The sequence below is a fragment of the Pogoniulus pusillus genome, chromosome 24, assembly GCF_015220805.1.
Source record: "Pogoniulus pusillus isolate bPogPus1 chromosome 24, bPogPus1.pri, whole genome shotgun sequence".
Taxonomy (NCBI): Eukaryota; Metazoa; Chordata; class Aves; order Piciformes; family Lybiidae; genus Pogoniulus; species Pogoniulus pusillus.
Window position 1 is genome coordinate 16,665,415 of NC_087287.1, and position 24,165 is coordinate 16,689,579.

Below are 24,165 nucleotides of genomic sequence, written 5' to 3' on the forward strand. Positions count from 1 at the left end.
TTAATCTTAAGGGTTAGGGTTAGGATAGACTTGCTAAGTAGAAAGAGGTTCTTTTTAACTTTAGTTTATAGACATTTTTCAGTAACATTGCTATAGGGCAGGATACTGTTGCATCTTGAGACAAGACTCTTCTAACCTGAAGTGTGAACATTTCATCTGGATCTGTTCCTTAGAAGCAGACTGTGCTAAGTTATATGACCGAGTCAGTGTTAATTTTCACAGATTTCAGTAAGCACACATTGCTGTTCTATTAATAGATCCTGTAACCAGAGTTCTTGTAAACTGACTGCTGGACTAAAGGCTTTCAGAGCTTCAGCATCTTGACTTCCTCCAAAAGGAGGAGAGGTAAAATTGTTAGTATGTTGGTGCTTGGTAATGTTGCTTGTGCTCTCACACTTGCTTTATTTCAATGACAGTTATGGAGGTTATGTAGGCTTCCTGCGTTCTTCCCTATCCATCCAAAGATTCATTTTGTGTGTTCTCATAGGCAGAACTTGCTCTTAAGAGGTGTGGACTACCAGGTGTTGCTGTGGGCTGTATCTTTCCATGTACCCTTGCAATTCATCTTCCAGATGACAGGGAGGTCCCAAGAATGCTTGTCAAGAAGCTGTCTTTGGACAGTTAAGACATATTCTTCTAAGTATTGTAATTCTGCTTACCTTTCTGATGGGAGGGTGAGGTGGTGTCTGCAGAGGTTCAGTAGTAATGAACTAAGTTTTTCTTGTCTTTCTGTAGCATCCCTGATTTTAACAACAAAAAAACCCAGAATTAGTTCTATGAAAAAATGTTTCCATCCTAATTATTAGAGAAGAAATCTGGTGTTCTTAATATCTTTTAATTAAGCTTATGTAAGTGCACAGCTGCTGGTATTGCATTTGTACAGCATGCAAATGTATGTAGCAGCCTACGATATGCAATATTTTGTTGCTGATCAATACCCACCTGAACATGAGCCAGCAGTGTGCCCAGGTGGCCAAGAGAGCCAGTGGCATCCTGGCCTGCATCAGGAATGGTGTGGTCAGCAGGAGCAGGGAGGTCATTCTGCCCCTGTACTCTGCACTGGTTAGACCACACCTTGAGTACTGTGTTCAGTTCTGGGCCCCCCAGTTTAAAAGGGACGTTGAGATGCTTGAGCGTGTCCAGAGAAGGGCAACGAGGCTGGTGAGAGGCCTTGAGCACAGCCCTACGAGGAGAGGCTGAGGGAGCTGAGATTGTTTAGCCTGGAGAAGAGGAGGCTCAGGGGAGACCTTATTGCTGTCTACAACTACCTGAGGGGAGGTTGTGGCCAGGAGGAGGTTGCTCTCTTCTCTCAGGTGGCCAGCACCAGAATGAGAGGACACAGCCTCAGGCTGCGCCAGGGGAGATTTAGGCTGGAGGTGAGGAGAAAGTTCTTCACTGAGAGAGTCATTGGACACTGGAATGGGCTGCCCGGGGAGGTGGTGGAGTCACCGTCCTTGGAGCTGTTCAAGGCAGGATTGGACGTGGCACTTGGTGCCATGGTCTGGCCTTGAGCTCTGTGGTAAAGGGTTGGACTTGATGATCTGTGAGGTCTCTTCCAACCCTGATGATACTGTGATACTGTGAACAGTTCTAAATGAGTTTCATTGAATCTTTTGCTGATACTTGGTATAGTTAATCTCTATAGTTTATTCCTTTGTATTGTATCACAGATACTTAGAAGATATAATAGAATTACACTATATGCAGGATCTTCAGGTGTAAGAAACCCTCTCATTTGTGTCACTGTTGCAGAGAATAGGATGATGTAGGCTTTCACCTCTTTAAAGGTGTTATGTGCTTCACTAACATGCAATTAATAGAAGTTGAAGATGAGTGACAATAAGTTGACAAAAACTGGTTTTGTAACACATCTTGCTGGTGTAAGTTTAGCTTGCTGCTTTCCTTCCCTCAGCTATGTTAGTTGACCTCTCTCTTCACATTTTTTCCATAGGCTTTGCAGTGATTAATAGTTGTAGTACAAGCAGAATGCTTTAAAAGTTCACCTGCATAAGCAAATAATGCTGACAAGTTCATACATGAAGAAACATTGCCTTCATACTGAATTTCAATGGCAAACATTATGCTATGAGCCTTAGTCCAGCAGTTTAAATTTCACTAGGGGTGTTTCCTAACTGGTGCTGAGCGTGGCTTTGGGAATTGTAAATTCTGTCTAATTGTAAAAATTATGTGAGAAATTCTTACTCCATGGTGATGATAACTTAATGTAAGCAACAGAAAGAAAATACAGTTTATTTATAATGAAGAATGTGAATCTTCAAGTGGGCTGGTCTTAAATAGACTAGGATGAATGTTTTGAAGTACAAATAGATGCCCTGACAAGGTTTTCTTTGTAAAAATGCACGCTAAAGTAGTCCCCAATGCATGATGTGGGTGCAAGATTAGAAGTTTAATACAGAATAGTGTCTTCCTTCACACTCCACCCTCTAAAAAAGGAAGTTGCTGCCCTGGTAAGTGCATGTTACTTGCCCTTTATTGTTGCCCACTAGATAGCATTCTTAAGGGAAATGTTGTCAGTGTATTTATCTAAACTGAAATTGTGCCCAAGAGTACCTGAACAGAATGGGCACTATAAGTACCTATTTAACACCTCAGAATATTCCACAGTATTTGTCCTTGATAAAATCTCAGTGCTGGTAAGCCTGAGCAGGAAGCTTGACTGCATGATTTATTATCAAAGGGTAGAATTTCTCCAACGTAAGATGTGACAATGCAGAATTCAGCCTTGCCCTTTTTTTTGATTGTCTCCTTTATAATGCAGTTTGGAATTGGTACTTAAAGTATCCCATGTTTGGGTTTGGAGTTTTTTTCTGTGTGTTAATGGGTATTAAAAGGGAAGTTCTATGGAACTTGCAATTAGCTGACAGTCTAATTCAACAGAAATATTTTACTAGTACTAAGCAGATGGAGGTAAGTTTCTCCTTGCATAGTGCCATAAAGTTTCTGCTGCTCTTCCTGCTAGTCTTAGCTGTTAAAAAAAAAATCACTGTTGCACAAGAAATCTGTTCTCTCCTGTTTACAAAATAAAAAGGCACAAGGTTACTTCATGTTTACTTGTCATTTTACTGAAGTTCCTAACACTCAGATTTAACTCCAGAGAACTTTTATGGGCTTTTTTTCTTACCTATTTTCAGAAATTCTGAAAAGAAGGTTAATCTGTGGAGGGTTTTAATTTACTAAGGAGGAAAATAGTGATCTTTCTAATTAAGTTTGCTGCTTGTTGATCTTTGGTCTGGATCAGCTGAAGATGCTGCACTAACAAGGTGTTATCATTAGCCTACATGACAGAATTAATGGTCTGTCATTTCTGCAAAAGTTTTGTAGTGATAATTTTTTCATTGCTTTTAAAATATACTTTTGTTTGTCCAATGCTCAGAAATTTTGACCAGCTGTTAAGTTAAACTAACCACTTGAAAGTCTTACCTGTGTTTTGCCTTTCCCCCAGGCTGGCAGAGCTGCTAAAAACTTGTTTAGGTTATGATACTTTTGACCTGTGAGCAGAGCTTTCTGCTTTATTCAAGGTCAGTTCTCTGTTCAAGCACTAGCTGATTCAGAGAATCACAGGTGTTGTAGTGATGCTTCACTATGATGATGCTAAATCTTCAGCATTTTGTTTTTCAAAAGCCTGCTGCATTACCACAGTGATGTGCATCAAAAACAACTCAAGCACCACTGTCTTCTAATGCTAGGCTTAGGTCTGAATGTGGAAAAGTTCACATCTTTTCTTGAGAACCATGTCTGTCTTGCTGTAAGCTGCATCATCTCAGTGTAGATAGCTTAAATGATGTTTCAGTAGCAGTTCTGTGTTTTGAACTTAACCAGATACTTTCTGCTAGTGATAGAGATTTAAGTTAAGCGCTGTGTTAGATACACGTCACTTAGAGATGGTGATGGTTTGGTGTTGTGTGCATGGTGTCTTTGCAGGAGGCCAAGTGCTGCTGTGTTTTTTGAGGACAGCCTCTATTAGGCCAGTTCTGCACTAGAAAATGGGAGAAAATAATACATAGTCTGTGAATGAATTTGACCATTCAAAAGGGAGGGAGTTCTTTCTGGTCCTGAGATTTGGATTGTTAACACTTTTTGCCAAGTCCTTTGCTGCCTTCTACATGTCTTGCTTTTTTCATTAGCTTTTCAAAGATCTCTTTAAAAATAAGATATCTTGGAAATTAAAAGCCACAGGGTACACTGAAAGATGAGTTTTATTGAAGTGAGATTTGCTGTTAAATTGAGAATCTGGGTATGAAGTTGAATCTGGCTAGAAAGGAGTGGAAAACGGAAGTATGCTTAGCATTTGTAAATAACTCCCTACAGTCATACAGTTAATATTTAAAGTTTTAGAATGGGCAAATTGCCTAAATTTTCCTTCAAGGACTTCAGGGTCTGCTTCTCAACAATGCTGTATAGCTTTCAGTTGGAACCCATCTAGCTCTACACTTGGAGCATAGCAGGAAAGATGCTGCCAGGCTAGCATTATAGTTTCCATTCCTGGCATGATACAGAACAGCCTCCAAGCACCTTGCCATGAATTATGCTTGCATCAGCAAATTTGAAGTCAGATGATGTTGAAAAACTTCACATAGAGATCTCTCTAGACTACTGCCTCTGAGAGACATGAGGTTATTAACCTGATGTGCTTTGGTTAATTGTTAGTAAAAGCTATTAAAGACTGGATTGGTGAGGCTGTAACAACAACTTTCAAGAAGTTGGAGAGTGAGAAGCAACCTTTCATATTTCTGGCTACTACTCATACAGTAGCTCTCTAGCTCTACCACTGGCCTGTAGCAACCTCTTACTGCAACTTAGCTCCTTATGAAAAAAGCTGCTCTTTGTTTACCTAGTGATCACCTTTCCTGTAGAGGTGGCCACCTTTTACTGTGCTGCTGGTTGTTAGAGTTGTTTTGATCTTCAACAGAACATGGTGACATGGCCTAGAACTTTTTTCTAGAAGGGTAGTGGTTTTGGTAGCTGATCAGTAAATCAGTAAAAGCCTGTTCTTAGGTATGTAGAACATTAGTTATTGGGTTTGCAGAATTACAGGTCCTGCTCATCAGCTTCAGCAGTGTTCTTAGTTACTGAAAAGTTTATTCTTAAGTACTGTGAGCAAATTCAAAGTATATATTAAATATAAATACATGATAGTGTACAGGATAGACCACTGTTTCCTTAATCCAGAGACAACTATGAAACCAAAAAGCTCAGGATCAAACTGGAACATTGATTATTGTTCAGACTGAAACAAGCTCGGGGTCAATGCCCTGAGTCTGTCAGTGTTTAAGTCTTGGACAATACCCTTGACAACATGCTATAACTTCTAGTCAGCTCTGAAGTGGTCAGGCAGTTGGATTAGATGATCATCGTTAAGTCTTTTCCAACTGAAATGCTCTATTCTTAGGTTTCCTCAGAAGCTATTCATGGCTGTTACTTACATGGCCTCTGTAACTGCATTCTGTAGGGAGACATTTTCAGATGATCATACACATAGTGGAAACATCATGAGTTCAATTTTGATATGATGCCATGGTTCTGGAAGCTGTAGAAATGAAAGACATAACAGTAGTTTGAGACATTTCATTTAGAATGAGTTTAAGGAGCCTTTCAAATCTCATTTTATGGCAGACTTTGAAATTGGGACAGATAACCTTTTAATGGAAATACTTAGAATCTCATCTTACTACATTTTGAGGAAATGAATTCTTCCCATACTCAGTGTACTATAGCTATATCTTTTCTTTGCAGTCTTTACTAATAGAAAGATAAAAGCTATATTTTCACAAGCAATATTAAAATTCCGCATGAAGACTGCAGAAACACCAAATCATTCAATCCTCACCTGGCACAAATTGAAGTGAAATTATGTATTACAAAAATTACATCTGCAATTACATGCTAATGTTTTTAAATAAAAGATTTCATTGGCTAAGCCTTGGAATATCTTGCACAAATGAGATATGTGCTTCATTCAGCACACAGAAATTGTACATCGGTTATCTAGGCAGTTGCAATCCATCCTCCTTGGGTTAATGACCACATGCAAGTACAGCATTAGACCTGCATTTCATTTACTTGAACAGAGCTTGCTTAGCTATTTGCAAAGGTAATTGCTGTTATTTGACCTGTAGGAAAATGAGTTTGTCATGTTAAGTGGTCATGCAAGTAGTCACTAACTGGAAGTCTCAGCAGATAGCAAAGGGCTGAATATGCTATAAGACAGAAGAGAGAATTAGCATATTATGCTCTCGCCATCCTTTCAAAGATGACATTCTTTGAAGTGGTCTGAGTAGTTCAAACTGCTATCATCCCAGCAGTATTTATGTGCAAATCAAGTGCTGACATCTTTCCAGCCAGCTTTAGCCTCTATTATGGAAATGGGTAGAGACGTGTGAATGTGTTTTGTTACACCTACAGTCCTATCCTAGCAGAGACTCAAGTTACGTTTCACTGGACTTGACAGTGGGTGATTGGTTATTTACCTAAACAGTTAAGATGTAAAAACCCACAATTAGCAGATTGGTTTAGAGAGGTTAAATTTTGTATGTCTGATTTTTTAAATGTTGAGTTTCCAATTATCTAATGTGCAGTCATTTGACTGAATTAATCTAGGTCTCTCAGAGGAAGCTCTCTGCCACTTAAACAAAAGCAATACATGCAAGTGTAGGCTCTGATTGTACCCTGAAACGTAAGTTGTGTATGTGATTGGGGTTTGTGGTGTTTGGGTTTGTGGGTGTTGGGGTTTTTTCTTTGAAGGAAGAAGAACCCCATCACATTAAAGATGTAGCCTATGTGGTATTTGTAACAAAACCAGATTTTAGGAAATAGTAGTTCTAAAATATGAGCCCCTGTTAACTAAATCCTTGAAAAGTTCATACCAGCACTGCTGGTGTGTTCCCTCCCAGCCTGCCCCTCCTCCCTGCCAAACTGCACAGCATTTCTCTTCAGGTCTCTCTTCCAAAAAAGAAATTGCAAAGAAATGGTAGAGTGCAGTGCAGCAGCAGCAGGTAGAGAAGAGACCAAGAGAATCCATCTCACCAAGGCGAGAGCTAGAAGCAGTGGATATTTTTTTTCCCCTTGGAAAACAACCACTGAAAAAAGATAGAGTTGGGATATGAAAATAGATGGCAGAAAAGGCCATGCTGTTCCTTAAGTAGCACAGCATAACCTTCCCTCCTGAGGAGCTTGAGCAGAACCAGGCAATACTGGAAAGATTAAAATTACAGGACACTTTTCATTTCATACTGTGTGTCACTTAGACAACTACAAGTAGTGTTAAATCTCTAAAGGAATAAGTTGCTTTGCATAATCATAAATGATGCATATGTCTGCTAATACATCTTAAAAAGGATGAAGTGCAGCCTAATTTATGGGTTAAATGTTGCCCTTGAATGTTTGTGAAGCTCCTTATAAGAAAGCACATTTGTGTATTCTGGGAAGACATTTGACCCTGTTGTTAGAGATTGATCTTCTACAAAGCATATACAGTAGAGACTCAAATTTCCTATTGGAACATCAAATTTAGAGTCATTCTTTTAGCATAAGAGGTAGAACTTCTCATTGTCAAAGACAGGAAGAGGCAAGGTCAGATGTGTTTTACTGAAGGAATGTCTAAGCATAGATTGTTAGACTAGGTGGCCTTTGTATAGTCTTCAAGGGTGGAGAGAGATACTCTTACATATATGTACCAGTTTTATCTTAGAATAACAGTGTGCCTAAGCTCATTTTGTATGTGGTTTGTGTTGGAGATGCCTCTGTGTGTTAGCCTCTGCATCATCAAATTGAAACCTGCTGTAAAGAACTAGAGTTTGTTTTGTTCTGTCTTTAAGGATGAAATTAGTTTCATTGTGAATCCTTTAATGCTTGTCCACATCTAACAACTGCCAGTTTCTGTGTCTCTAATAGGAAAACCAAGAAATGGAACAGGAATGTGTGATGGTGGGTCCTGAAGGAGCCACCTACTGATAGGCATTTTTCAACCCTGTGACATCCCTGAGCCAGGACTGCCAGGGTTTTTGCTTTGGAGAGGTGACCCAAGAAGTGCAAACAGATTCCTGCAGGGGAGAGGTCTGATAGCTGCTCTTCCCTCTGGCTCTAGGGACTTCATAAAAGCTCTCCATAGAAAGAGACCCAGTAAGCATTGGCCATTGGTGCTGGTTTTAACAATGCTACCAGTCTCCAACCTCTAAACTTCAGCAGCAGCAACATTTCTGAGTTTTCAGATACCAATATGAAACCACTCCTGTGGATTTAACAAATACATAGCACTGACCTGCTGTCCAGATGTGGTCAGCAGCTTTTCATAGATCAGATATTAAATGTAGAAAGTATTTTGTTCTTGGAATCATAGCTTTTGTTCCTAGCAAAATGCTTTACTTTTCAAGGTCTGTGGTTACTGGAAGTACCAGTAGGCTAAGTGATGAGTACTCCTTGTGTTCTGTCTTGGTACTGCTCAGTGCAGTGCTGCCAGGTGCTAATTAAGTCACTCTAGTAAATAGTTCATTTGGTGCAGTTACCTGATGCTGTATACAACTACTGAGGTCAGTCTGGGTTACTTATGCCGAATACTTTTTGTTGGGCTTTCAGGTAACAGGAGGTAGGGGACACATGCTAGGCAGACAGAGCATTCACAGCCCAATCAGCCATATCTAGTAGTTGTCTTAGTTCTAGTAATTCAAGACATGCAAAACACTTCTTACATGGCTAAAACTGGAAGGCACACAGATTTTTGCTCTACCTGCTTACAGCTTTTCATTCTGAGTTTGTTTTGTTTTTTTTTCCTTGAATATATCTCTGAGGTGATGCCTTTTGTTGGTGGCAAAGTTGCTTACTTAATTTTCACTGGTAAAGGATTTATACTACCTCCTGAATTCACTCCTTTTGTTTTTTTAAAGTTTCTGTTCATCTTACTGAAGACTTTACTGGAGCAGCCTCGAGGAAGAAAGTGCAGGCAGCTAGCCCTCTGCTAGACATGCAAACCCAAGATGCATTTGTTCTTTTCCATTCAGTGGCCACAGATAAAAAGAGTTTGCAGGGGCTGAGGGACGTAGGCTGAGAGCTCTGACTCCTCAGTGAGAGTTGAATCCTTTTTCTCTTTGCAGGAGTTGATGAGAAACCAGCAAGGTTTCTCTTGCTGTCAAAGAAGGGTGAAGTAAAAATGGGAGATATATTTTTTGGACTTTACAAATTGAGGAAAAATCTAAAATACAATAATTTACTTTTCTCCAACTAGGAATAGGGCAGTGTCACACTCCTTAATTTGTGTCCACATAAGACTTGTGTCTGAGCAATGCTGCAATTACTGTAAATGCTTTTGAAAGGGTGAAAGGCAATGTTCTGCTTACAGAAAGCTGTGAGGAAGTGGCAGCAGGATGCATAGCCATACTTAAGGGTGTTTTGGATCAGTGTGTGTTACCTCAGGGGTTAGTGGATCTATTGCATGGACATGCCACCTCCTAATTCTAGTTAAGTCTTATTTCAGGTCATTATTACCTCTGTAATCAGTACTGCCTCAGTTGTCTTTTAACTCAGTTTTCAGAAAGCCTGCATGGAAATCCCAAATAGGCTTTCTGCAAACCTAGACTTTGTGAAATCCTGTCAAGCTGAGCTGGATACTGCTCCAGTTCAAAAGCAATATGTACATACACAGGGGTTGAGGCATCCTGCAGATGAATGGGTGTCTCCTAACGCCTAAGAAGTCTCTTGTGCTTTAGAATGGGAACTGTGTAAAAATGGGATAACTAATGCCCGGTGCAAAAGGGTACTCTTTGCTGCCTGCTGCCATACTCCTTGGAGAAAAGGAAAGGCTTTCAGAACTGCTTCTCTGGCTGTTGTGTTTCACAAGAAAAAAAAAAGCTGTGAATCCCCATGGTAAACAAAAAACAGTGGGATTTAGAAGGGAGTCTTGGTACTTCAAAATATACAACAGAGCATAACAAATCCTCATTTCATTACAGGCTCTTTATTTCAATGCAAAAAAGCATCTACTAAAGGCATTGGTCATTTTTCTTGTTTCTTTAAGGTGTCTCTACAAATTGCCTAGTATGGTCACGTAACTGGAGCTAATAAATATGTGAAGGGTGCCAATCTGCCCTCTTCATCTGTCTCATGCTTTTCTTTGTCCTGTCTGAAATACAACTTGTTACTTGGAGATTAGGTTTCACTCTCTACCCTTGCAGTGTGTGTGCTGCCTGAATGAAATGAGTGCTGAGATGTGTGGTTTAGTCCCTCCTGGGAGGGAGCACCAGGGCTGGAAACACCTGCTGAAAACCAGGTTCTCCTTGGTTTATGATTCACTTATTCAGCATTGACATATTGTAGCTAAGTGTACTTTGAGAAGTAAATATTCAAATATAATACACTTATTAGCCTATGACTTCTGTAAATACTGCATTTTACCCTTAATTTACTAAATCCTGATCTAGAAGCTTTGGTACCTGAGTCAATATATGCACTTAAGGCAACAGAATACTTTGAAATTAGTGGTTAAGTCTGAGTGTCCAGAATAGAGGAAATCAACTTTACCTACTGATACGCAATTTTGGCCCTAGTGGAAGTGCAAAATGTTTTGGGGGTTGTGGGGTTTTTTTTAGTAATAAACATATAAACAAACAGAGCTGGTCATTTTGGGGGGAAAAAAAAGCAAAGTACATGACCTTTTTATGTGTAATTATATTTGTAACATTAATGGGGTGTTACAACATAATTAGACAGCCAAAGTGGAATGCTCTAGTACTGTATAAAGAATATATTCCTACTATTCAAAATAGTTTCCTAAGTGATTTTTTTTTCTGCTTCCCTGTAGATTAAAGCAAAAAATTATGACAAAGTGGAAAAGGTGAGTCCTGTCAATATATGCAATGTATCCCTATAGCAAGAGCAAATGTCCTGTGGTTAGGCTTCAGCAGATTAAAAGGCACCTGAGGTGTCGTTGAATGCACTATTCAGAGACACTGATAAGAGGCATCCCTAAAGTTGATTTGTTACTGCTACCAAGCCATAATCAGCAAAGTGCACAAAGCCTTTTCTCTGCTTAATTTTCTTCATTTCCCTTGCACAGTAAAGTGCTGTAGTCAAAAGGATGAGTGGTTTAGCTTATCCTTTTTTACAAACCTCAGTCATAATTTAAAAGAGTCTTTTAATTTATACTGTATAGCTTTAAAGTAGAAACCTAATTTCTGTATCTGGAATCCTGATCACATCTTCTTGATGTATTAAACAGTTATTTCAGCGCTGCCTTATGAAGGTTTTACACATTGATTTATGGAAATGTTACCTTTCCTATGTACGAGAAACCAAGGGGAAGCTACCTAGTTACAAGTAAGTTAACAGAGTTGCTCTGAATTGTTCTAGTGTTACTGTGAATCTGTTCTTGATTTTTGACTAAGAGGTGGGGAAAAGCCTGGGTGGCAAATCTGATTGGAGTACTTCTGGTAGTGGTGAGGGGGATAATACATAATCTTCATTTAGAAAAATGTTTTATTTAAAATTTCTTTCACTAAACTTGCTGGGTAAGATTGCTTCTCAGTCTGGATCCATAGAACAAGGTGGAAGAGCAGGAGGGGTAGCTCATGCCTCCGTGCCCTCTCCCTGCAGATGTGATTGCCAATTTGAAACACACCTCTTCCTCACTCAGTATCTTTTGCTGTCTTCCACCTTAGTGCCCTGTTTACATCTCCACAAATTTAAATATTGACTCCACATTAAAAAAAAAAGGTGCCAAAATTCTGGGGTGTATTAATCTTCATCCCTTTTCAGTTACTATGTTTTGCTTAGTTACAATCCTATTGGGCTGAGTTTGATGCTTCAGAAAATATCAGTACCTTTCAGTATCTCTAAACTCTTCATTTCTCACCCCCCGTGATTTCTTTGCACTATAAATGGCAAGGTAGCTAAAGCATTAAAAGAAACATAAACAAGATTTAAATACATCTTTACAAGACTGGTTTTAAATATTACCTTTTTGTAATACCAGCCCTCATTCTCCCCTTTACCTAATTTAACTTTCATCTCGTCTTCCTGTAATATGGCCAAGGAAATAGTAAGATACTAAAAGATCCTTGAGTAAAGGAAAGTGAGAGAAGAGTAGGAGAAAGAAAAAAGCTGTTTCCATTGAACTTGATGAAAGAAATGTGTGAACACTTCAAATTTGGTGGAAAATACGGATTTAGAGGAGGGATAAGAAATCATGTGAAAGATTTGGAGTAGTTTCCACACAAAGGAGCTACTCCTAATTGCCCTGGAGAATTCAAGCAAGGTTTATGGAATTCTGAGGGGGAAAAAAAGAAACCACAAGTACACTTGTGAGCTAAGAAGATGTAGAGAGCAGTTGTTTTCTGTCTTCTCAGTGTCATGTAGTATATGTGGATTTCCAGAGTATAACTAGATTTCCACTGAAGGGGTTGAAGGGGGCTCAGGAGCTGTTAGTGTCCTGGATTGCCACCAACACATTTAAATGTTTTTCTTACACAGAAACCAAGCAAGCAAACACAAACCCCACCAACCTTAAGTGCAGAACTTAAAGCTATCCAAATGCCAATTTTTGCTCTCAGCTGTTGAATGCTAATGTTCATACTTCGATGTTTGGTTAGAATTTGCTGCATAAAACAATACTCTTAAATAAAGACATTAAAAAATACTAAAAACTTGCTCTATGGTCTTTATGGTTTGTGTTTTTTTTAGAGAAAAAATGGCTCAGGCATATGATTTTGCTCTGGATAAGATTGGCATGGAAATCATGTCATACCAGGTATGTTTTTTTATTGAAACATATTTTGTTTCTCACTTTATAACAAGTACAACTAAAGATTGGTTTCACTCTGTGTAATGTTTTTTCTCGTGTAGATCTGGGTGGATTACATCAATTTTTTGAAAGGCGTGTAAGTACCTTAAAGGATTTTTTTCTAAGCTCAGTTAACAAAATGTTGATGTTGTGGCAGTTGTGACCTGCAGTAGCTGACCATTAATCTCTCTCCCCACCATCTAGAGAAGCAGTAGGATCTTATGCAGAAAACCAGAGGATTACGGCTGTCCGTAGGGTTTACCAGCGCGGCTGCGTGAATCCAATGATAAACATAGAACAGCTTTGGAGAGATTATAACAAATATGAAGAGGTAATCAAGTACATGACTTTTTCTTTTTTGGTGACATTAAGAAAGGAATATATAATCCAACTGTGGTGTCCTAACTGTATCCACTAAATAATTATGTATAGAAGAGATGACCAGCACTATAAACACGTGTGTGTGTGCAGCATGTACCAAGACCTGTAGCAATACTCTACAGGTACCTGAATTAATTTGTTAATCTATTTTAAAGATTTCTATGTAGGATACTTTGAACTGTCTCATATCTCAGCTGGCCTTGTGGAATTGGTAGTGAATTAGAAATCACTGTCATTGGTTCTGGAGAATGTATTTAATGGAAGCTGGAGCACATTGGCGGGCAGTGAGGGCTTGCTTCCCCAAGCAGGCACTCCCCTCAGTTATAGTTAACAGGGTAAAATGGCATTCAGCTATCATGGTTTAGACTTCCTTCACACTATTCAGTTATGTGGTCTCAGGTACATATAAAAAGCTTTCCCTCTCCATCACCTGAAGTCATTACCACATCAGTTCAGATGAGTCTGCTACCACACTGTCTTCAGCAACTGTAACCTCAACTCATTGGCCTTGCAGGCTAGTTTCTACCTGCACCTTCACAGTGTATTTGAAACACATCTGCCAACTGGTTAACCTACTCCAGTCAACAGAGAGGAGAGTACAGAACTGAGGGAGGATGCCCTCACACTCAGCACCATCAAGCAAGGATGATCGCAGAGCGCACTCTTGTTCTGTCTGTTGTGTCCACGGTTGCAAGTCCTGGCATGCTAGGGGTCAGCTGTGCACTGAGAAGGAAAGATGAGACAGTTTCTTTTTCCTTGTTGTCAATTCTCCAAGTCATAGATTTGGTGGCTTCTGATGTTAATTGGGCTGCCAAGCCAGTGGGAGTACCTCCAGGAATCTACAGCCATGAGCTGTACTGTAATAGCTCATCACTGCATCAGTATTCAAGGGTGTCACAGACAGTCTGCTGACCACCAGGGAAGATGCCCAGTGGCAGGCCTCCTCCTGCATAGGAAAATTCTCAACACAGCTCACCTGTAAACCTTTTCTTCCCCTCCCACACAGAAAATGAAGGCTGCCACATTCATTAATACATAGGGAGACTGTCAAAGCAATAGCCTGTAACCTGTCCTACTTCCATTTCGTACCTTCTGGTTGAGGCAGCTCTGGCTGGCGCCTGTAAAGACAAGCACTTTAAGCTGTTCAGAGGTGCTGGGGGCTAAAGGCTGGTGCTCTACCTGGGTATGGGTTTCTGCCCATCCTGTTCTGACTGAGCACCAGCTCAGTCCCAAGGGAAGAAGAGTTGCTGCATACACGTGTTCTGGCACAGAAAAGGAAATGCATCTCACCAGAAAGGCTCTTTGAGGGAAATGTAGCAACACAGCCTCAGTACAGAAGGTTACTGGCTATTTGCTACAGAAAAACACTCTTGAGCTCTCCTTTACCTTAGTTGGTAGCCAACAGGTAGCAATACCAGCCTGCCAGTTACTAGTGGTCAAAAATAGTAGTGATTCTCACTACCTAGCCTCACTCACAGACTAGTCTCACCCCTAGTGAAACAGAGCTGTGGCTTGCAGGCCACACAGCTGCACCTCACAAGGCTGGGAGAGCATTGCAGTATCCTGGGTTAAATGGGGCATTACTGGGTTTGTATGCTAACTGGCCCAGATAGCTGTCCCAGCCAGCACTCTATATGAGTACAGATGGTGTCTTCACTTCCATAATGAGGTAGTACCCAGCTTGGGTGCCTGCTTAGAATAGGTCTGAAAGCTGCCTTCCTCAAGGCCCCAGCAAGCCGTGCCAGCAAAATCCACCCAGATACAGGTATGAAGAAAGGGATGGTTGCTTCTGCTGCTGTACTAGTGATTCTTCTAGATTTTTGTTTGTGTCTGGGACCCCACGGCCATGTTGCTGTTATTGAGGTGTGGGTTGTGCCTGTAAGCTTGCCTGTCCCAGCTCTCCCACTTCTCTTGCTCACCACACAGCAGAGCCCTGTGTGCGTGCATCCTGGCAGGATGTTGCTCTCTGTCCTAACAGTTTTCAAGTCTTTCTCAGCTGACAAAGGGACGTGTATGACAGGGTATATGTGGAATATAGCCTCTTCTAAAAGCTGTCAGTTATTTCAGGAACAAAGTGGCAGAGTGTTGAGTTTGGAGGTCAATCTCTGTTACTACTTGTCCAAGAAAACTGATTTGCTCATACGCTGTCTCAGCCTTTGCCTGGTGAAGAGAAGGCAGCGGCAAGACAGGGAGCTATGACTCTGAGACACTGACCCTGATTTAAGAGGAAATATGTAAACCACAAATACATTCTCTCCACTTTCTTCCACTTCTTTACTTTATGTAAAGTTCATTGCATTTTTGAAAGCTGTAAATGATTAAGAACTATACTGAGGTGCTTCAGGTCAGTTGATTTTCTCTGGTCTGTGAGTTTGTGTTTCTGTGGTTTTTAGGAGAAATGCAGTATCTTTTGAGATCAGTGTTTTAAAACAATTTTGTCCTTCTTGCTTGCTTTTGCGTTCCCTTTCAAGCTTGTCTTTGTATGAAAGTGAATCCAGTATTTCCAAAATGCAAAAGTGTATCTCCAGTTCCTTTTTCCCCCCCTTCTCCAGGGCATCAATATTCACTTAGCTAAGAAGATGATTGAAGACAGGAGTAGAGATTACATGAATGCACGACGTGTAGCAAAGGTACAACCTCTTAACTTCGTATTTCGCTCTACAAACCAGCATTAAACTTGGTTCTTAATTTCAAGTAAGATTATATTAGACTAACAGATTGGGATGTTGCAATATTTGTATTGACTTCATAAAGCACAGCTTAAAGCATTTCACTTGTTAGAATCTGTCGCTCAAAATGTTGCTGCTGTTTCAGGAGTATGAGACAGTGATGAAAGGTCTGGACCGCAATGCTCCCTCTGTCCCCCCACAAAATACCCCCCAGGAGGCTCAGCAGGTAGACATGTGGAAGAAGTACATCCAGTGGGAGAAGAGCAATCCTCTGCGAACGGAAGATCAAACTCTCATAACAAAAAGAGGTAGTTAGATATTTCACTAAGGAATTCTATTCCTTAGCTCTATCAGTGACCTCCAGCAAAAGTAATGACACAGTTTTTAGTGTTCAGGGCTTGTGCTGCAGCAGGATTTGTTGACTTTCTTGAATTGTGTGAGTGGGTTCTTTTTTTAATCTGCTGTTAGTATTTTGTCAAACCAAGCTGAAAAACATGGATTAGGGGAGACAGTGCTGTAATCATGTGACACTCAACTTTCATTGGAGGTCAGGATATGGTGGATGACAACTTGATTATATGTCTGATGTTTTTAAATGGATTTTGCTTCTTCCTCTATGGAGGAGGTAGGTTTTAACTCATGTTAATGACAGATAAAGGTCCGGGCAATATAAAGGAACTACAATTGTGGTCAACGAATTAAAAGCCAATTAGTGCTAATATTATCTGGGCTATTTGCTGACTTTTCTGTTTCATGCTTGCGTTGTGCAAGATGACACCATTTCTGCACTACAAGAAATATTCCTTACTTTTTTTTTCCCCCCAGTTATGTTTGCCTATGAGCAATGCCTTTTGGTTCTGGGACACCACCCAGATATCTGGTATGAAGCTGCACAGTACCTCGAGCAGTCCAGTAAACTGCTAGCTGAAAAGGGGGTAAGAGATTGCCATTGTATCTTTTTTTTTTTTTGCTTATTTCATTGCTTTGATATCATGTCCTGTCAATTTTTCCTCAAATGCTTAAGAACTAAGATGGCAGGTGTGAAAAATATTTAGCACTGTAAGTTGTGTCATGTTCAGAGTTCTAAAATTAAGAAATAAGAATATTTGTATTTGAGATAAGAATTATGAAAAACTATTTCAGTGTTGGCCACTTTTAGGTCATGAAGGAGGGACTGGCTTGGTTTAGCCTGATTTTGTGATTCCTTAAGTACTGAGGAGATGATTGTCTTTATTGGAACACTGCGTGGAAGTTCACTTGGATTTTTAACCCACAGAAGATATTCCATAGATTGGCTTTCTTTGTCAGAGATGCTGAACAATTACATGACTGCACTTATTTTATAACAGGACATGAACAATGCTAAACTTTTCAGTGATGAGGCTGCTAATATTTATGAAAGAGCGATCAGCACTTTATTAAAGAAGAACATGCTTCTTTATTTTGCCTATGCAGATTATGAAGAGGTGAGCAAATCGGTGCACTGACATCACATTCTTTCATTCTCTGATCTCCCATCAATAATATCTTCTATTTGAAACATAAGGAATAAACAGGATTCTAGAGAACTAATTTACTTAACCTCATTCAGAGCAGACAAAATGGAAAAGTCTATAGTACAAGTTACAATTACTTTTTTTTTGATCTACTGTCTTTCCACTTCAATGTTGACATTTTCCAAGCCACTATGAAGTTGAAAGTCTGACAGATTTACATTTACTGGTACATCAGCTTCTTCACTTTTAAGATGGGGATCAAGAACCCCTTTCTTGTCTGATTCTTGGGTGTTTAACGTTCGTGTTTGGGTGGCTGTGAGGGCAGATGGCAAACACCTTAATACTGCACCTTTCCTGTGAAATCTTTTTGCCCAGACTGCAACTATATTGCATGGCCTCTGTAATGAGGAATGCCCCAACAGTGGTTGACTTTGCACACAAACTGCAAGGACTAATGGCCGTTTTCCACTGATCAGATGCAGACTATGGAATCCTCTGCCCACCTGATGTAACATGGAAGAGTCTTTGCAGGAAGACCCAGAGGACAAGAGCCAAAAAACCCCCATCTTTGCCCTTGACTTTCAGTGCAGCCTTTTTGTCCTAAACACACTGGCTATTGAGGGGTTTTAGGTTGCACAATACAATGTAGAAAGCTGCAGCTGGCAGGAAATAGAACGGATTACTTGAAGTGCGTAGGTTGGAGAGTGAAGATGGTGGTTTTCCTAGCTGTCTGAATGCTGGTTTTAGACAGAAGCAAAGGAAATGTTCTTGATATCCCAAACACCTACAGTGGAAATTGTGCTACAGCACTTCTAAATCAGGAAAAGAATGCAGAGACTCTTAAAGAGCACTAGTGAGAAATTAATGTAGGAAGTAAAGAAATTACTTCAGAAGACATAAAATGCATCTGAATAAAGGAGCTGATATACACGGTGTTCAACCAGGTTAAAATGAAACAAACATTTTAATCTTCAGGTTGATTTTTGCATTCTCAGAGGTGATTTGTATTCACAGTCTGTATTTCCTTTTTCTTCACTTAGAGTCGAATGAAATATGAGAAAGTACACAGCATATATAACCGACTCCTGGCTATTGAAGACATTGATCCCACTCTGGTAAGATGATCCTTAGTATTCAGTTTTTCCACGTGTGCATGGATAGTCACCTGAGTACACACAAAGTGTGGGGAAGTGCTGACAGGAGTTTATTGGGTCACAAGGATGGCTGAGCAGGTGGAGTGTTGAGATGACAGGCTTAAGGGTAAAATTTCAGCAAGGTTGATAAGCCTTTAATCCACTTAGATACACCAAGTATCTGCACCTTTCTCCTCTGTCTCTCTGGGAAAATCTCTCAAAACAAATGGTGAAGATACAAGATATTAAAGATGTCATGATGCAGTTCATAAGAATTGGTCTATGTTTTGTCGGCTCAACTAAGATTTCGCGTTGCCTCCCCTTTATTCAAAGGGGTATTGCTTTTGCCTGTTGTCCTTCCTGTGCAGAAATACCCCATCCTGTGTACGTGTAGTTTGCACATCTGCTTGAGTTGTATAGTAAGCAGCACTGTCTGCTGTGCCAGCTGTGCTAGTAGTGAACAAGTGGTGTGAAGAGGTAATCTGTCTTCAAAAGGTTTTGCATGTAAATAGGACAAATCATGAAAAGGATAAAGCTTGAAAGTCTAAGGTCAAACAACAGGTCAGTGTCAGAGGACAAGTTTCAATTTACTAACACGTTCTGTTCCTGAAACACAGATTATAATGTTTCCCAAACACAGGTTTTCTGAGAAACCACAGGCTACTTCCTCCTATTTGAAAAATGCTGTTATTTCTGAAGGAAAGTTAAACCCCAAAGAAATGCAAATCAGAAACGGGCCATTGAATTAAATGGCACATTCATTATTTCCTTCATCAGCTACAAATACTTGCAGACACGGTGGTTTGTTTCTTGGGTTGTGGAATGCACAGTTCATGTTCATTGGGCCTTTTGACTGCCTTATGGTTGTCTTACCCTTTTTGGAATCTTCCATTTTCACATTAAACCTCTAGTTTTCTGAAGGCACCAACTTAGGTAAATTACATTCATCTACACACCTTGAAAAAAATCTGTGTATTAACGGTTGTTACTTCAGGGGATCAGTCTTAGCATATTGATATTTTCAATAAAGTATATGAAAAGCTTTGCCTTCCAGAGGCACACCAGAGTCTTCTTTCTGCTATGATTGATTAGTTGTATTTTGTGTTTATTTTAGCTATAGCCAAAACCTTCTATTACATCCTAGTGTTCTTCATTAGCACTGTTGCAATATAAATATTCCTATGCACCTTAGGTTTATATCCAGTATATGAAATTTGCAAGGAGAGCAGAAGGCATAAAATCTGGGAGGATGATATTTAAGAAAGCAAGAGAGGATACCCGGACCCGCCATCACGTCTATGTTACAGCAGCTTTAATGGAGTATTATTGTAGTAAGGTAATCATAGATGCTCAGTTTGATACTAAAGAAAGTGTCAGGAGCATGCATAGCTCACTAAAGCTGATAACAGGTTTGTTTGTTGTTTGTTTTTTTTTGATGTTTGCAGGATAAATCTGTGGCCTTTAAGATTTTTGAGCTAGGGCTGAAAAAATACGGGGACATTCCAGAATATGTACTGGCATATATCGACTACCTTTCTCACCTTAATGGTAAGCTTTAAGCTTTGAGAGTTTGAGAGGTCTAATGAAATCTTAATCTGCTTTCTCTGTGAGTGTAAGCCCAGGCCTAGTTCTTTGTATTTTAGTTTTAATTCTTCTTGAAGAACAATGAAACCTCCTCATGAAACTGGACAATTAATTTGGAAACAAAATCCGCTGTTCTGTCCTTGCTGAAGTTCTAGAAGTACACCAACATTACATCTCGACTCTGCTGAACAGAGTGAACTCGCCAAATTATCGTTCCCTTGCACTGCAGCAGTTTTAAATCTGTGGGGAGTACATTGAGAAATCCAAATCTCAGGGAAAAAGTTCTGTAGGAGGTTGAAATCTGCATGAGAGGAGTGCTGGATTAGAATGAATTTAAACTGATTCTCCCCCAATGTAAAAGATAAAAAAATCAATACTGTGAATACTGGTCCTGCTCAGAAGCTGCTGGAAAGCTGGTTTGCAATTCAAAGAGCAGGGTATGCAGCTTTGTGCCTGTGCCAACACTGGAGGTACAGGGAACTCAGGAAGCCCAGGCAGGAGGTGGTGGTGGCAGCAGAAGGTCTCTTTGTGTGGCATTCCCTGATGCAGGAATTAGTATGCTAAAAGAAACCTAAACTTTGAGGAGCAGGGGCTGGCAGAGGCCTTTGTGTTGTGTTTCATGGGAAACTGGAGGATGAAGAGCAGTTCATCCCAGGCTCATAGTCTCCCAGCCCTGTCTGCCAGGTACCCATTAATCAGGTTTTCAGTTTTTTTCAGTTCTCTAGCTCAGTGTTTGTAGCATAAGATAGAGGTGTAGCACAGGCTGGGTTCCATTACCAACTGCTAGCTCAGTGTTGTGAGCCATCCTTCACTCTGCTGGTGTGAACAGTAGCTGCCTGTAGCTGTGCTGCTAGATCTGAACCTGCCAGTGTGTTCTGATCATATGAATCTCTCCCATAAGACTACAGTACTGGCTTTTTTTCAGGCTCTGAAAGTTTAAACAGATCTAGAGCTTTAATCCTCTGACCTCTAAACATTTTCTTTCAACTTCAAAGTATATTTATAATTTTGCAAACTGTTTTAGGTCCATATGAATATTTGCAATGTCTTGCCATAGACTGCCAGCAGCAGAAATTATCTTACATCTTGCCAGTATATTGCTGTGTCTTGGCAACCCAGAAGACCTTACTAAAACCAAGAAAGTTGTTCTGTGAATTCCTGTAAACATGAGAGATGGTAAAATGCACAGCAAGAGAGAGGGCAGAGGGTAGCAGATTTAAGAACACCAAACACTCCTTACCCTCAGTTGGCTGACTGCACTTTGGGAACTGGGTTCAATAATTCTGGGAGGATTTCTGAGGTATATACAAGTATATAAGCCTTGTCCTAATTTCAAAGGGAAGTAATTAATTGAAGGGCCACATTTAAAATTACCAAGATATGCCATTGTCATAATTTGGAATAGAAAAGAAATATATAGAAATATAATAGAAGAAAATAGAGAGGTCCTCAAGAGATGTAAAGCAGTATCTGTGCTGTTGTAAAAGAGGCTGTAGTAGGCAGAATTTGATGCTGGCCGCACAACCAGGCTTTCACATGAGAAATTCACAACAGAATTTAGCACTGGATAAAGTTTTATATAGGCAATTCAGTTGTTTTTTTCTACTTACTGTAACTCAAAACCAGGTATCAAAATGTCAACCTTCTCTATAATGTAATGTACACATTTCTTTGGATGGAATTTATTTTACGTTGTCTCTAATATATTTTACTCAGTGTGACTTTTTTCTTCTTTCTATTTTTAAAGAGGACAATAACACAAGAGTTTTGTTTGAACGTGTTTTAACTTCAGGGAGCCTTCCACCTGAGAAATCTGGGTATGTCTGCAAAAGCAGTTTCACTGTGCTAAAAAAGATAACATAACCCCTTTCAACTACAAGCATCCCAAAGAAATTAGAAAAATGGCCAACAGGACAAAATTAGGTACAGGTGTTCCTTCCCCTCTTCATGCTGTCCAAAACAGCAACCACTCTGACAGACACTCTGCAGTGACATTCTTTAGTCGATTGACTTTCAAAACCTTATTGATGCAGGACTGTTGAGGATAGAGTGCAAAGCCCTCCTGCTCAGTAAGGGTTCAACACATTGAGCAAGTTGGCTTCGCTAATGTCACGTAGCACTGACTAGAGAGAGAGAGAGAGAGAGAGAGATGGAGAGAGCAAGCTGAGAACTTTTCAGGAGCTTTATACTAGAGAAGGTGAGTCAGGAATTTACTGATGAGAGTGCTGAAGAGCTCTGAACCAAGCCAAAATAGTGAAAGAAGCAGAAAAGACTTGTATTAACCATTCACTATGTTTTCATCACTACTTGTAAAATCTATTTCAGTGAAGAAATGGTTAGTGGAAATGGTTAGTGAATGAAGCCTTTGCAGTCCAAGTGTTCACCATTTCCAGAGAAATAAGCAGTTAACTGTGTATATTTTGGGCTATCTAAAATGCTGAAGAGGTGCCTGTTGTGTTACAGGGTATTGCTCTTGCCTCATAGAATGTGCTAGTCTTTGCAGAGAAACTAAAGTATGGTCTCTCTTGAAAAGTCCTTCATGTGTCAGGAGCAGAGTAAAATTCTGTGTAGCAGGCTGAGGAGCATCTATGTATTCCATTTTACACTGAAGATAAAAGCTTATCTCAAATGCTAAAGTCACTTAGACCAGTGATCCTCCCCTTTCCATAGCCAAGTCCTTTACATTTACAGTCCACTAGATGGAAAGCTTTTACAGAGCTGTGTAAGGCACTGGGAAGGTAATGCATGTTACAGATGCCTCGTAGAATCAGTCAGGGTTGGAAGAGACCACAAGAATCATCTAGTTCCAATCCCCCTGCCATGGGCAGGGACACCCTACCCTCAATCAGGCTGGCCACAGCCCCATCCGGCCTGGCCTTAAACACCTCCAGGGATGGGGCCTCAAGCACCTTCCTGGGCAGCCCATTCCAGGCTCTCACCACTCTCATGCATCTACAGTAAAGAACAGAAATAGTCTCCTGTTGTCAGACTGCTTCCTTTGAAATTGTCCTCATCTGTTTTTTAACTGGGCGGTGATCAGTAATTCCATCTCCTTCAGCAAGTGTCTGTTTATCTGTTCTTTTACAGGGAAATCTGGGCTCGGTTTTTAGCTTTTGAAAGTAACATTGGTGATCTAGCTAGCATACTCAAAGTTGAAAAACGAAGGTTTACAGCATTCAAGGAAGAATACGAGGGTAAAGAAACAGCTCTGCTGGTGGACAGGTACAAGTTCATGGATTTGTACCCTTGCTCTGCTAGTGAACTGAAGGCCCTTGGATATAAGGTATGTAGATAAGAACACTTAACTTTACTGCTACTCTTTTCAGTACTAGCAAACTTAGGCAAGTCCACATTTAGGACTTGCCTTACACTTTTTTCTCCTTGATAGAAAATCAGGTAGAACAGGCCTGATATGTGCCTCCTTATTGTCTTGTTGGGCAGCCAAGTGCCAGGCATTATTTATTATGGGCCCAGGACAGAAAGGAGAAAGGAATATGACTAACAGCAACTTTGTGTGTTCATATTTACTCCTCATCTTCCCCTGGAAAGGTCAATGTGTTAATGTCACCACTCAGCTACAGGTCTCCGCTTCAGACTTAAAACTGAGCCCCCAAAAAAACACAAAACTCTTTTGGAAGTTTGTGACATCAAATCGCAGGTGTGAAGCATTGTTGCCTGCCCTTCTGCTCCAGCTGCCAAAACTTGGCTCATGGAGGCGACGAGGCTGGTGAGAGGCCTTGAGCACAAGCCCTAGGAGGAGAAGCTGAGGGAGCTGGGATTGTTTAGCCTGGAGAAGAGGAGGCTCAGGGGTGACCTTATTGTTGTCTACAGCTACCTGAGAGGTGGTTGTGGCCAGGAGGAGGTTGCTCTCTTCTCTCAGGTGGCCAGCACCAGAACAAGAGGACACAGCCTCAGGCTGTGCCAGGGGAGATTTAGGCTGGAGGTGAGGAGAAAGTTCTTCCCTGAGAGAGTCATTGGACACTGGAATGGGCTGCCCGGGGAGGTGGTGGAGTCGCCGTCCCTGGAGCTGTTCAAGGCAGGACTGGACGTGGCACTTGGTGCCATGGTCTGGCCTTGAGCTCTGTGGTAAAGGGTTGGACTTGATGATCTGTGAG

The 24,165-nt window shown here is 40.5% G+C and overlaps 1 protein-coding gene across 1 annotated transcript in view; it reads left to right on the forward strand.

The window, feature by feature from the left end:
* CSTF3 (cleavage stimulation factor subunit 3) overlaps nucleotides 1-24,165 on the forward strand; it is a 44,067-nt gene that overhangs the window by 15,601 nt on the left and 4,301 nt on the right. Inside the window, exons 4-17 of the mRNA XM_064163813.1 lie at nucleotides 10,811-10,843; nucleotides 11,228-11,325; nucleotides 12,688-12,754; nucleotides 12,850-12,884; nucleotides 12,992-13,118; nucleotides 15,721-15,798; nucleotides 15,983-16,145; nucleotides 16,663-16,772; nucleotides 17,187-17,303; nucleotides 18,374-18,448; nucleotides 19,659-19,802; nucleotides 19,912-20,014; nucleotides 21,798-21,867; nucleotides 23,138-23,333. Coding sequence (XP_064019883.1) covers nucleotides 10,811-10,843; nucleotides 11,228-11,325; nucleotides 12,688-12,754; nucleotides 12,850-12,884; nucleotides 12,992-13,118; nucleotides 15,721-15,798; nucleotides 15,983-16,145; nucleotides 16,663-16,772; nucleotides 17,187-17,303; nucleotides 18,374-18,448; nucleotides 19,659-19,802; nucleotides 19,912-20,014; nucleotides 21,798-21,867; nucleotides 23,138-23,333 — 1,416 coding nt within the window. The remainder of the gene's footprint in view (nucleotides 1-10,810; nucleotides 10,844-11,227; nucleotides 11,326-12,687; nucleotides 12,755-12,849; nucleotides 12,885-12,991; nucleotides 13,119-15,720; nucleotides 15,799-15,982; nucleotides 16,146-16,662; nucleotides 16,773-17,186; nucleotides 17,304-18,373; nucleotides 18,449-19,658; nucleotides 19,803-19,911; nucleotides 20,015-21,797; nucleotides 21,868-23,137; nucleotides 23,334-24,165) is intronic.